The sequence below is a fragment of the Ptychodera flava genome, chromosome 22 (genome assembly GCF_041260155.1).
Source record: "Ptychodera flava strain L36383 chromosome 22, AS_Pfla_20210202, whole genome shotgun sequence".
NCBI lineage: Eukaryota > Metazoa > Hemichordata > Enteropneusta > Ptychoderidae > Ptychodera > Ptychodera flava.
The window spans coordinates 24013779-24028390 of record NC_091949.1 but is presented as its reverse complement, the minus strand read 5'-3'; the positions used below and the strand labels follow the sequence as shown (position 1 = coordinate 24028390).

The window sequence follows — 14612 nt, the reverse complement described above, 5'->3', positions numbered from 1 at the left end:
GGAATAAAAGTCACACCAAGTCAACATGTCCACTTGTAGGGAACGAAGCGATGACGAGCGATCATTAGTTCAAGTGTTCAAGTGTTTGAAAGTGTGCTGTAAGTGCACACAGATTATAGTTCTATCCCATAATTACTGTGTTTGTACGCATGTCGCATGTAACATTTAGCTAATAACAACTTATGTTGTAAGCGCAGTTAATATTGACAGTTCGGTAAGTTAACCTCAAACAGAGTAAACATTGATACATTTCATTGAGCCTAACGCTCACGCTTGCGCATTTTGATCGATATATGAGACATCCCTTCTGCGCGTCATGTAGTACCAAAGCAGTCTCGCAGGCCGCTAATAACATAATTTTCAATACGGACTTCCGTAAATTTCGGATAAGTCACCTGTGCTTCGTCTCACAAGACAGAGGTTACACGTTGATGAACAGAGATTTCTCCGGGATTGGAGAATATATTTAATAATATTTTAATGTAAAGAAAGCCTCTTTTCATATTGCTTCAGTAGCCTATCTTCGACCCTGTTCAGTAGATTCTTAAATTTAACAAAACTTCTTATAGCATTCGTCATCATCGTCGTGACGTCACATTAATATGTCAAACCATCGATTGCCGATCACAGAAGTTACACTTTATTTATACAGCGGTTATTGTACTTTTTCACATCTATTAAAGAATTCATGTTTATCTATGCCATTTCACATGTACATTTGTAGTTTTCATCGAAACTCTTTTCTGTTATTTAAATACCTTACACAGTCTTTTAAATGCCAGTGAAGTTGAACCAAACATCTATTTACAAACTGATGTTAACTATTGAAATACAAGGTCAAAATATAGACTGAGATGATGCGGAATGTGAACCAGTTAATTTAAAAGGGATGATTATGTAATACATTGACCGACGGTGTTGACATTTCGGATAATCTTCCAGGCCAACCCTAGCTTATTAAGATTTGAAATATTTCATCCACCCACTCCTTCGCAGAGTAGCAGAGTCTTCGCAAGGTTCCAGTCACTACAGTATACGCAGGACAGTCACAATGGCAGAAGCTCAGGTAAGCTTTAGTTTTACTCTAACGATTCTACGTACGAAACCAACTTATGACAATATTCTGAATATCAGATGATGTATTCGGTACCGCAGAGCGAAGACAAGACAGCCAGATGCGGCCTCGCCATTATACGTCATACATGAAGGGGTCTTATAAAATCGCAATTGTTCCAAGCTCTTCATCTTAATGAGGTGTCAGACTTTCAGAATATTGCTGCGAACATTAACATTTCCATACGTCCTAAACTCAATCGGCACTTTGTAATTCACTGTAATTGGAAAACAATTATGTGAAATTTCAATAAATAACGCCAAGCATGTTGGTTCCATCCACCGAGAAGCGCTCGACTCAACCAGTGTAATCTGGGTCACCACGTACATGCGTACATCGATATTAAACGTTTGTTGAGTCAATTGCCTGTGGGTACGGCGCTGTTACAGGTTCTAGCTATTTGCAGTGATGATCGAATCATTTCCTTGGTTTAAAATCAACGGCTGTTTATAGACAATCTTACGTTTTGCTTTATTTTGTCAACATTTGAATGAAGCTATCAGTGGCAGATGAAATCAAGGAAATATATAAAAGTGCAACAGATTTATGAAATGTGTCCAGCAACTATTACCCAAAACACCTCGTGCCGTTAACAAACCTTATCAACTAAAATAATGACGGTTCGAAGAATGAAAATGAGACCGTAAATCTGAAATAAAAATGCAATTTCTTTTGGAAGACTTCTTTCTTTCTCTTTCATATCGACTGTTTTCGAACTTTTCATCTTGTTTGTAAACATCAAATTAAATACATCAGCTGTCCTGGGTTTTTAACAGAAGAAGATGCATACCAATATTCGATGCAGCTTGAATTTTTCGAATGTCTTCTTTGCCTTCTTATATTGAATATATTGAATATAATCTAAAGAAAAGCGTGTCCAAACCACGTAAGACGGTCCGTGCATACTCCATAGGTCTTTTATATCTGAGATGAAATACGGTTACTGATTAAATCGTATAGCCAAACATCTGAAAATACTTCTCATTGCGTCATATTGCATCACAACATCATATCAGTCGAATTCACATCAGTCGTCACCTATGGTCATTTCCAGCTTCGAAATGTCAAATTTAGGGAGTATGTAATATAGATCGAGATGCTTTAGCATTGTTCATGGGTCAGATAAAAACCCTAGTGTATTCGGGAAGTATAACTATACATAATATTTGTACGGGGGATAATGCTGTTTTTGACTAGTGACGTAATAAGAAATTTGTACCGATGGGAGGTTAAATTTCAACCCACTATAATGACTCACGTACGAGTGTCAAGTATAAGATGTTTCCAAGTGAATGAAACTTCCCTTAGCAACGAGATATTAGATGTCTTATCTAATTGATTCGCTATGGAAAACGACGCGCAGGGTAATATTGACCCCAATTTGCATACATACTGTGCACTTCCAAGTGAAATTTTGATGTATCATAGTGATGTGATAGCAGATATTAAATACCTAGCGAGAAAAATCATTCCGAAAACCCCTTTAGAAAATACCGAACACGATATATTGTCATTGTTGTGTGACAATATAACCTGTCCTTTCGCACACATCTCGCAAGAGGACACGCCCAGTCTAGATACGCATAGTCTTCGGACATTCACAGATTTTGAGTTGACCAGAAATGATGATATCAGTGTAGTCGATGCATATCAATTTAAACATACCACGATAAACATGAAAAAGACAACCAAGCTCGTCCTTCTCTCTAGCTAGTTATATTACGCATTCATCTTGACAATATAGTCATTTTTGACTGCAAGGCAGGTCATGTTTTGACATATCATTTTAGAGACAAAACACGGGAAATACTAATAACGAGAAAAGGAAGAATAAGCATTGATATTTTCTCTTTATGAATTTTAAATTCCATCTGTAAATTGCAATATGTTGAAACGTAGGTATTCAATGTCAGACTGTACAGAAAATACAGAAAGTTTGATTTGAATTTCTCTAGCTTGTCATTCGAACAATATTCGAACCGCGGCGGCTGGGAAATCAAATTTTTGTTTTAATTCCTGATGGTTTATCCATATTTACGGATGACAGGGGATTGCCGAACTGCAGACATTTGCTTCACGCTTCGAGTTTATATTTAACATTTTGTTTGAAAAGCATTTATAAATATTTCACATAAATTTGATGCATAGCAGATTGTTTACAATGGTGACTCAAAGTATGACTTAATTAATCATGCAACATTCCATCTTCAACACATCCAATCAAACAATATCCGTAAGTTAATTAATCTTAGGCAATTAATGTGTTACAATAGCACTCATTGTTTACATATGCAAAATTACTAATATTCCAAGTTTTTATTGCATTGTCGAAAAAAGTAAAATAATATGAAGAAGAAATAACGCTAGTCGTATTATGACTTAGGTTCTGTCCTTTAATATTATTCGTCACTGCATGTCAGTAAAATTAAATTATACCAAAAGAATGACATTTCTCTTTTGCCTGCCCTCTTATATTAGGGAGGAGGTACCGTGAAGGCAAAGTCCGACTTCGATGGCCAGAAAGAGGCTGAAGCTTTAAGGAAGGCTATGAAGGGATTGGGTGAGTTCATGCTTGCGTATCACTGTCAATTCTAATATTGAACACATCAATATGAAGACAATCATTGCTCTCCATGGTTATCTCAACAAATATTGGCGACCTTGAATGTGCTTTTGGGAAGTTAGTGTGAATCATATTCATGATCAGGGCATTAACCCTTTCATCTCAACGTTTTGGTACTACCCCATAGCTTTCTTTGGCAAAGTTGGATTTCGACACTATGAAATGGGGGTGTAGCGTCAAAATCTTTGAGTGCGTCCTCCACCCATGCGACATCAAGAGTGATCGCGACGGTGGTTGTTAATTTCTTTCCCTCCTTTTAGTCTATGGGGAGCGCTCACACTTTTTCTGTCACTCTACTTTTCTAGGCACGAACGAGAAAGCTATCATCGAAGTGTTGACAAATCTGAGCAATGCACAGCGTGTTCAGACCGCCATCGACTACAAGACTATGTTCGGTCGTGTAAGGATAACAATTGTTTGTTTGTGATTTCTCTTGCCAATATGTGTCCAATATTTCAGTTCTCTATTATTGTCGTTTAGACCACCTCTGACTGATGTTTGCCGAATTCTCTTGAAAAGCGTTTATTTCCCCGGCATTATATTTATGAGACTGACAGACTATTTGATATGATAGTCAATTGCATAGTGCATTGGAGAGTTGACTGCGTTGCCAAGCGTTTGTGCGCACACCATAATGTAAATTATTAAAGGGACATTATTTGTATCTTTTGATTTTTTTTTTCATTTTTTCGATGACTGAGATCCCCGGTCAAATCAATGGGAGACCTAAATTGTGACTATGGACGGCGTCAAGGATATGTAATCCCACCTTCCTGCTCTTTACGGCAAGGTTCAATGTTGGTAAAGGCGTCCGCGCGATTTGAACCAACCGCCATGATTGAACCCCAGCACATGACCGATATTACTACGCACACGTCAACTATCAAAGTACTAGAACGCTGAGCGGCCGTCACCTACACACTATCTTCAGCACAATGCATATCGATGAGCTCACGTCGCATAAACAAATGCACGTCTCACAAACTACTATCAAATAGTGAAATAAACAGGGCATTTGCTTGTAAGTCTGATTTTAGTATCGATGATAGGGACTGTGAAACAGAAATAAGACCATAAACGCAATTGGGTCAATGGTAAAACTAAAACAATGTCAGATTGCTGTGGTGGTAGTGAAACAGGTACAGAGTAATGCATTTCCTGTGCATTTGATCGTTAACAAATCTTCGGCAACTTTTAAGATTTTTAGGGCATTTTCTTGCCATTACGTTGGTTTGTTTTACAAACATGACATGATAACTTGTTGAACTTGGAAACATCGCACCGGACAGAACAGTGCACGGCGTAGCATCTGTGACATCGTGACACCACGCTGAGCGGGTACTGTACTGTCGATTGATACTGCTCGCGATTGGAGTCACCTCTCGACACACAAGATCTGTTCGAATGTTGTTATTCTCAATGCATCGTGTAATTATTTGTATCAGTTGAATCCCATTTCGAACCAAAAGTGAGTACATCGCAATGACAGCTGCCTAGACCCTAAACGTCGCTTACGGCCTCCGTCCCACTCCCAAAAGTGGGTTTTGCGTAGCTGAGCACATCCTGTACCTAGCCCTGCGTGCAGGTCTGTGTTCCTGGCGTTATACGGCCTCCACGCCGTATAGCGCCGGGAACACAAAGACCTGTACGCAGGGCTAATCGTGTACCCAGGCGAGGCGGGTGTGCTTGAAAACGAAACTCAGTGCGAGTTTGGGATTAAAAATGGGTTGTTATTTGTGGAGAAACTGCACACCGCAACCGAGGTGCTGCCAGCGATTTGGCACAGCCCTGCTACGCAGAGTTAGCTTTCACCCAACAATGTACATGATGTACGTGTCAGTCGCCAAAGCAGCTTCAATCACAGACAGTAGAGGCCCCTCTGTTTTATATGCTTCATGACTGTCTACTGAAGTTTATCCCTTCATTTTCCTCTGTTTTGACATTTCTATGCACACAGGCTTTGGGCAAGTCCACATATGGAGGTACAAACGAGACGAAAAAAATCAGCATTATTACAGGCCTTGTCACCGGGCCTTGTCGTCGGCTTCTTGCAGCTTGTAGGCATTTGAAATGCCCATCACAAAAATGTGCTATGTAGCAGCAAAGAATGGTGATCTAAGAGCAGGATTGGCCGTCAGGATCTCCATGAAAAACTGACTGTCAAAATGTAACTGAGCAAACGGCATTGGTAATAGGGAATCCCGAAACTGCTACGCTGAGCTCTCGACGACTTTCACTTCGTGTGGTTTACTTTTTTACACGCGGATGCTTACAGCGGCCCAGTTAGCTAGTGTGGTCTGATCGCAGGTCAACGTAGCCCACCATTAACCCCTGATCCAAGGTTTTTCTATACAGTGTACGCAAACGGGATGGAAGTTGTCTATGGTCGACCGTTCTTTAGACATCTTTCAATTAGTCGAACAACATTATCAACTTCTTGTTTGCAACAATATAAGGTCAAAAGATACAAATAATGTCCCTTTAATTTGCTGACAAAAGATGCTAATCCGCAAGCATTTCTGTCATTCATTCATTACCATGGCGTGACTATTCGTGTTAAACTTGGTGGTGATGAAGAAAGCAAAATCAAAATATTCAACTACCAACCGATGGAAATGTAAGACTTCTGCAACCGATGGTGGTGATTACGTTGACGTTTTCATGGAGAACGAAAAGATCACGACTATGTTTTTGTCTGTAGTATAAAAAACCTTTTCAAGTGATTGCTAAAGAAAGCGGTAATCACACAACTACCAAAAATAATGCCATGAACAGATTATATCAATATTCCCTACGAGTTTCTACTAGACAAATGCTAAATGAAAAAATAGATAGATATAACTACTTTATGATAATCTTGTTTGAAAATCAACAGGACCTTATAAAGGATTTCAAGAGCGAATTGAGTGGCAAACTAGAAGCTATCGTATTGGCTTTAATGATGCCATCGCCGCTATTCGACGCCCACGCACTGAAGAGAGCTATGAAGGTATGCAGCAAGTGTATTCAAAATTATGAACAAACATACTCGTTTGGTAATCTTCAACAAAGTCACGTTGCTATGGTTACAATCCTACAACATCTACAGTAAAGAATGTAATTTATAACTTTGTTTAGTCTAAACACTGAAATATGTAGTTCATTCTAGCTTCATTAGCTTGGTATTAGTTTTAATGCACAAATGGGACCCCACACAAGCTGCTCCTTTTCAGTAGACGCCCTCAACGTTACATAGCTCCCATCACCCTACATTTGTTTTTTTTTCTCATCAGGGAGCCGGCACAGACGAAGATGCTTTGATTGAAATCCTGTGTTCTAGAAACAACGCTGAAATAACAGCCATTAAATTAATCTACAAGAAAGGTCAGTCTTTTGAATCAAGCGCGGCAACAATGATGTGTGATTGTTTTGTCATCTCGTACTTTCAAACAGTGAATGTGCGGTATACGAAATGTTCGTACATATTTAATACTGATAAAAAACCGACACAGCGTGCAATGTGAACATGAAATCTATATCATGCTAATACGGCAGGCCAAAAACTGTGACGGTTGGCTGTAAGCGTCCAAAACGAATATTCGACTCGCGCAATAATGAAAAATTGTATTCAACAGAATTATTTTACATTAATTCATAAGTTATTGACCGGTTTTCGTACAATATGTGACTTCGCGATCGTGGGATGTATATTTTTTGTAAAAAAGGCAAAATAATTACGAGATTTTGTGAGATTTTCCGGTGTTACCGCTGTGAGGTCGACACCACTCAAAGTTTAATATCTGACTACGCGTCCACTGGTACCGAAATTTCCTGTGCAATGAAATTCTATCTGTTAAAGACGCAGTAGTATAAATCTCGCTGTAAAGTTGGACTCGGAATGGTGCGTTACTCGTAACATTGCCTTTTTGCTTATTTCAGAATTTAAAAATGAGCTGGAGGAAGATATAAGATCGGACACGTCTGGAAACTTGCAAAAATTGTTTGTGTCACTCTCAACTGGTGGCCGAGACGAAAATGCCGAAGTGGACTCCGACAAAGCAAAAGCCGATGCCAAGGTGAATAAATGACCAGAAACGTTAAACACAATGACAGTTATGTCGTTTTTGTTTTTGTTTGTGTAATCTTACAAATACGGATTTGTTTACATTACTTCATTTTCTTCGAATTATCATGGTGAGGTGTTTGCACAGAACTCTGAAATAGTAGGAAATTACAGGACAAGGTATTTCGTCTGCAAATATCGTGATAAGGCAGCTTACATATTCCATCATTTATCACATTTTTCTGTTCGCTTAGTCCTGAATGAAAGTAACCATATTTGCAATCAGGATAATCCGACACACGGCAAAGAACGAGATGAAGTTTACCGCCCTCTAGAGTCATGAATATCGATGGTATTGGTATTGATATTTACAGCAATCGCAATTCCATGATAATTACAGGCTCTTCGTTTGAGAATGACCTGTAAATGTAAGCTAATTTGTAGGTTCATCATTTGAAATTTGTCAGAAACGATATCTGTAATATTTTCGACAGATGTGATCTGTGATATATTTAATTAGGGGCGTTGCAGTGGAGTCTTTGTAATGAGGGGGTCCCAGATTTAAACTAAAGCATCTTCCAACAGGCACTGTTTGAGGCCGGTGAGAAAGCTATGGGAACTGACGAATCTCGCTTCAATATGATATTGGCTACGAGAAGCTATCCCCAACTCCGTGCGACCTTCGATGAGTACGCCAAGGTGGCCAAGAAAGAAATCGAAGCCTCAATCAAGAGTGAAATGTCCGGAAATCTTGAGAAAGGGATGCTTTCTATCGGTGAGTTCCGCTTGCAAAACGATTTTTATTCAGTGGTGTCTACTCGGTGATCTGATATTGATAGTAGCTGGTATAGTATTTTGACATTTTCGTCAGAGAGAGAGAGAGAGAGAGAGAGAGAGAGAGAGGAGAGAGAGAGAGGAGAGAGAGAGAGAGAGAGAGAGAGAGAGAGAGAGAGAGAGAGAGAGAGAGAGAGAGAGAGAGAGAGAAGGGGGAATCGCAAACGTTTCAGTAAACGACCACAACACTATAGAATCATCTATCTATTTGTCAGGTAGTTAGGATGACTTTATATTATGATATGTCAATATAATGTTTATCGTTGTAAATCTTTATTTCAGTCAAGGTTGTCCGGGACAAGCCTGCATATTTTGCCGAGCAATTGCATGCAGCTATGAAGGTAATGAAAGATTATAATATATATTCCTCGAAGTTACTATTTGCTTTCTATATCACAAGTAGACATCTCTCCTTCCTAAATATAAATCTATTTCAGATATATCGAAGAATACAATTCACATCCATCCATCCATCCATCCATCCATCCATCCATTCATTCATTCATTCATTCATTCATTCATTCATTCATTCATTCATTCATTCACTCACTCATAATTAACGGAGTGACGCAGGATGTAACTTTTCGAGTGTCGTTTTGTAAGACTGAAGACGGAAAAAAATCCAAAAAACTTTATCGATTATACTAAACCCTTTACAATGTGCCAAAAGTTGAGATCTGTCCTAGCTTATTTTCGAGGCATTATCATATTGTATAGTCAAGTTGAATGGATTACTATCTTATTTTAAACACCCAGGGACTGGGAACGGATGACAAAACCCTGGTTCGTATCCTGGTATCAAGATGCGAGAAAGACTTGGTCCAGATCAAGCGCGAATACTTCAAAATGTTCAAAGTGCCCATTGCAAAATCCATCGCTGTGAGTATGGTTTATCTTTGCATCATCAGGGTATTGCCATCCAGGCATTCCTGTATTTTTAACTGTTATCTTGCCATTCTTATGAATGTTATTGCATTTGGTACAAAATTGACAAAATAAACAAACTGTTACGGTCATTATAATCAAATTGAAGTTATTTTTTCAGTAACACGATTGGAACTAATTTGTGATAATTTGATGGTGAAGTAATGTCGATTTAATCTACAAATGTAACCTCATCTGCTTTTCTTTTTAAGTTACACACTTGTTTTTATGAGTAATTTGCGATATTGCAATATTCAGCTATTCAGTACCTAACACTTTTGAGAAATTTGAAAAATATGAAAATCCAATTATCCCAAATTAGTTCTAATCGTGTTCACTAAGTTTACTTCCTAGCCAAGGAAATAAAAAATAGCAGACGGAAAGCAAGAAATGAGTCCTAGAAGTTATTTCTTATTAAATCTAGTTTTTGAAAATTACATCCGATTGAAATTAAAAGGGACAATGGCTTTGAATTTTGATAAAATTTCCACTACATTTATCATGGAAAACAAATAAATTTGCTGGTTCTTTCCCAACCATAGTATGTTGAAATACTGCGTATTTGGCTTTCAAACAAGACACAATTTGTGTAATATGCAGTGTCATTGCTGACAAATGAATTCTGGTCCATAGTAGAATTATGTTTTCAGACATAACGTCGGATTGCTAACATGCATTGTCATGTACGTTCATAAGTTGAATACCAGGTCTTTCGACATTTACTTTGGACGTGAACAAGCCGTTGTGTGTTGCAGAAAAACAGAAAATACATCAAAACTTAAAACTTTACTAGATCTAACAAGCCAACATTAGAAAATCACAACGCTCAATTAGCTGCTTGTCCAGAATGACACAGTTAACGTGCAACGCTGCTCGCCCGAACAGCCGAAAATTCGCGATTCCGAAATATGCAAATACAATTTATTGGACAAATGATTGTAGATGTGTCATGACAACAGAGCTGGTTTTACAATATTAAAGCGAGTCACACCTTCATTTTGGAGAAAAACCAGTTTTGACAAACTGCATAAATTAAACTTTTGTAAGTACGGGTTTTCCATGAGCGGATCGCTGGAAAAAAAATCGTTCAGTATGTACACTTCCATGTAGGTGTGTCAACGATTCGAAGAAGCTGCGATGGAGCGCCCTCAAACGACAGATCTTTACGTATGGATGATCTATCCCGGAGCACTTATTAATTTTCACTGTTAATCTCTATTTTATTTCCATATTTACAGGGGGATACCTCCGGAGACTACCGAGCAATGTTGCTTGCCATATGTGGCGGACCAGAATAAACGAATTTTGATACCTACCGCTCGGGCAGCCGTTCTGTCGCTAGTATTACGTTCAGTACTTGATATCATAATTTTGTAGTTTTAAACATAGCTCCGCTTTCCCATGACAAAAAGTGAGATCTGCCAAAGAAGAAAATTTCTCTAAGGAAAAAGAAATTACTTTCCGCCTTCTGAAGACAAGACGTTCAGCTTTTCAACAAGACACGTTTTTCTTCAGTTTAAACTGGAGTTTTGAGAAAAACTTCTCTCGGACATATTGAAATGGATTTTCAATCTGTCAAACTTGTCAGTTTAAAAATAAAAGTATTTTTTTCTCGGTAGAATTAGCGTCTTCACTTGCCTTTTTTGCACGGCATGAGTCAGCCTATCAACTTTCTGAGGGCATGTGTGGAATATTGATCAAGTAGTATATGTCTGTGGTAATGACTGTTATTTTGGAGAGGAACATAAGCTTATGTACGAGTATGAAATTTGTACTTGTACGTTTCGTCACAGTCCTAGCATCACGTCTAATTTATTAGGTCGATTTCTGTCTCTGTTGACAGGCACTATTTAATTTTTGGCGCTGGTCATGCGATAGCAATCGAATTACAGACAAGTTTTACTGAATTCGGCAAAGTATGCGTGGTTTAGGCACAGTCGTCCCGCCATGCCATGAGACAGATGCAAAGATTGCTGGTAGTCAGTGAACTGTTTAATGAACACATTATTAAACCACAGGGTCCTAAAACTAAAAGGCAGAAAACGTACGTACAAACAAACAAAAAACATACATACACATACATACATACATACATACATACATACATACATACATACATACTGCATGCGCATATGCATGCATCCATACATATACTAATTTATTTTTTAGTTTGCTGTTTGTTTTGCATTTATCAATTGTCTATTTTATATATTGTTTGTCCACGTGTATTAGTTTTTTGTTTTTATTTTATCATTTGTACGTTTTATCTTATTGCTTCTGAGGACCCTGAAACTAATACATACCACGAAGACATCAAGAATAATTTCCAACCACAAAACATCAACATTTGATTCAAACAGGTGTCTCTTGCACTTCTCACTTTGATTTAGTCAGTTGAACTGGGAGATTCACTTCATCCACAAGTCTTCGATATCACACCTTATATGGAAAAAAATCAGTATTTTTTTAAGCAGAGATCACTTTATTCAGTACAATGAGACCAGCAGACTAGATTCGGTCATGGTCCCTTTGGTTTGATATAAACAACACGATTGGAACTAATTTGGGATAATTGGATGGTGAAGTAATGTCTTTAAAATCTTCAAACGTTATCTCATCTGCTTCATCTTGCTACGTTACACACTTATTTTTATGAGCAATTTGTAATATTGAGACACTCAGCTATAAGGCAACTAAAATTTTGAGAAATTTGAAAATATGAAAATCAATTATCCCAAATTAGTTCCAATCGTAATACTTCACCGGTCGGATGATAGCGCCCTCTGTCGACATACATGTGTAAATGTCAAGGCTGAGTTTTGCTGGTCTGTCATGTCTGAAATGACACCAGCTGTGACCAGAGATTTTTCGGCATTTTTGCAACGTGTCATTTTGCGGCTGTTGCCAGTGACGTCTAACAAACAGTTAAAGTGATATATGCTGGGGCAATCCATTACATCGCAGGGATGGAGAGGTCAAACCTACAGGAGCAATGTATAAATTTTCCACAAAATAAATCATAACACAATTTGTGAAAAAGCATGAACTTTTTAAATTAACAGCCATTTTGTAATGAAACAATGGTCAGAATTTTTTCAAGAACACAAACATGTAATACAATCCATTCATTCCATCTGTGACATCATTGGATGGAGCTCACAGTAGCCTACAATAGAATGTATACATTGACTGTCGCATCATTGTTTATGAAAAAGAGTAAATCTATCTACCAGTTACACTGCTCAAGGCTATAGCAGCTTCATGCTGTCAAGTACAAAATAATTAATTTGCCATAATGGATGATCTTCTGGAAAAATCAAACTGGAACATATTGGGTTTTCATCTCCTCATGAAAACTCTGTTGAATCTGAAGTACATCTGCAAGAAATATTTCTTTTTCAAGATTATCAATGTCAGAATCATTATGTTTTACACTTTTGCTCTCTCTTTGACCCAATATTCCTTTCAAAATGAAGACAGAGATATTGGGGTCACTATACATAGTTTTGGAGTAGACTACAAAAACTTTACTTTACTTTACTTTATTGCTCAACAACACACTCAAGGAGTGTGGTAAGGCAAAAATTACAAAACTCAAAGATGCGGACTTCAACAAACACTGGATGAAGCTGCTGCTGGGGGAGGAACACTGACCAGTATATGATGTCGAAAAGTGGTGGCCACTCACTGCGTTCATTTGATGGGAAAAATATATTTTTAATTTACAGGAAAATGAGATGACTGAAATCACAGCAATTTCAGGAACACTGACTGTACAATGGAAACCTAATTTTTTTCATCAACTTTCAACATGACCTTCAGAAAGTTTAAGTACAGTAACACCTTTTTATTAAATCTGTTTAAGCATAGGGGGAAACTTGAAACTGTTCTCTTTCACAATAAAATGAAAGAAAACAGGATGATCACACCAAATTTCAAATAAATCATTGTGATAACACTGAGAAAAACAATTTACCAATATTTTGTTGTCACAAAAATGACTGAAACCTTTAAATTTTCCAAGCAAGGTTGACAAAAGCTGTAATATTTGTCCTGAAAAAAATTGTCCTTGAGGTGCTATCCAGCATGATAGATATACAGAAAGGACCTGCTGACAGTTTGAGGTCAAAGGTAGTACATCCACTTCATCCTTGATTCCTGAAGTTTCAATGTGTCAGATAATAATTTTGCTGTGTCATGATCTGCCTGCTCTGTGATGCATAGGCTTGTGATCACCATGGGGTTTGATATCACATTCACTTCATGGAGATACCCAATCATATGGCTGATTGCCTAGGTTTACAACAAATCTTAGGCTACAAGGCTATTCTATTTAAATTTTTCTCAGAAATGTTGTTCTTGATGGCTTTGCATTATCATAATGTTTTCTGTCTTGAAAAAATGCAGCTTTGTGACTATTGGTTTGCACTTCAATAGAACATTATCATGCTGTTGTAAGATTTTTTTAATACAGCACATAATGTGCCTAAATTATGTTTGAGGTGTTTTATTGGTGTTTAATGGCTGCAAATAAAACTGTTGATGACACATCAAAATCTAAAGTTCTACGAAAATAGGTCACACCATACATGTAATGTGTGAGAATCTATAATGATATATGCTTACAAAGAAAAACAGAGCATTAACATTGATGACATATCTCAAATTTCTGAAACAGAGAGGATTAAAATAGAATGCGCCTCGGGGACAGATATTTGGACGCTCAAACTTTTACAATACTTTTCTGATCTACCACTTGTGGGGGTTCATTTTAAAGCTCTTGGTGTAAGAAAACTTTTCACTAGCTTAGTTTTTTGAAATTCGAAAACTTTATTTTTCTCCATAGAGTTAACACAGGGATGGCGGCCATTTTGAATTTAAAATATCGGTAAATCTTGGGTTATTTGTTTCTCTAGTACCAAAATTTGCACGGTGACCCCCGATTTTTATTCTTGATTTTGAAAGAGAATGATTGAAAAATTCCTGAGGAAACTTTGAGCAAACGTTTAGGTCTTTCAATTTAAGGCGCATACTACCTTAACCTTGGAGTGGTCAACGCCACCTATTGTGACTTA

General features: G+C 37.6%; 1 protein-coding gene across 1 annotated transcript; it reads left to right on the top strand.

Moving 5' to 3' along the window:
* Positions 1-936: 936 nt before the first annotated feature.
* Positions 937-11113, top strand: LOC139122999 (annexin A7-like). The gene is made up of 10 exons (XM_070688937.1): positions 937-1066; positions 3593-3674; positions 4043-4137; positions 6613-6726; positions 7010-7100; positions 7656-7792; positions 8365-8554; positions 8896-8954; positions 9370-9492; positions 10776-11113. The coding sequence occupies exons 1-10, from the start codon at positions 1052-1054 to the stop codon at positions 10833-10835; spliced, it is 966 nt and encodes a 321-aa protein (XP_070545038.1). The 5' UTR covers positions 937-1051; the 3' UTR covers positions 10836-11113.
* The last annotated feature ends 3499 nt before the right edge of the window (positions 11114-14612 follow it).

Coding starts and splice junctions, on each gene's coding strand:
- LOC139122999 (XM_070688937.1), top strand. Junction 7,793..8,364: donor AAGCAAAAGCCGATGCCAAG/GTGAATAAATGA, acceptor ATCTTCCAACAG/GCACTGTTTGAGGCCGGTGA. Junction 9,493..10,775: donor CCATTGCAAAATCCATCGCT/GTGAGTATGGTT, acceptor CCATATTTACAG/GGGGATACCTCCGGAGACTA.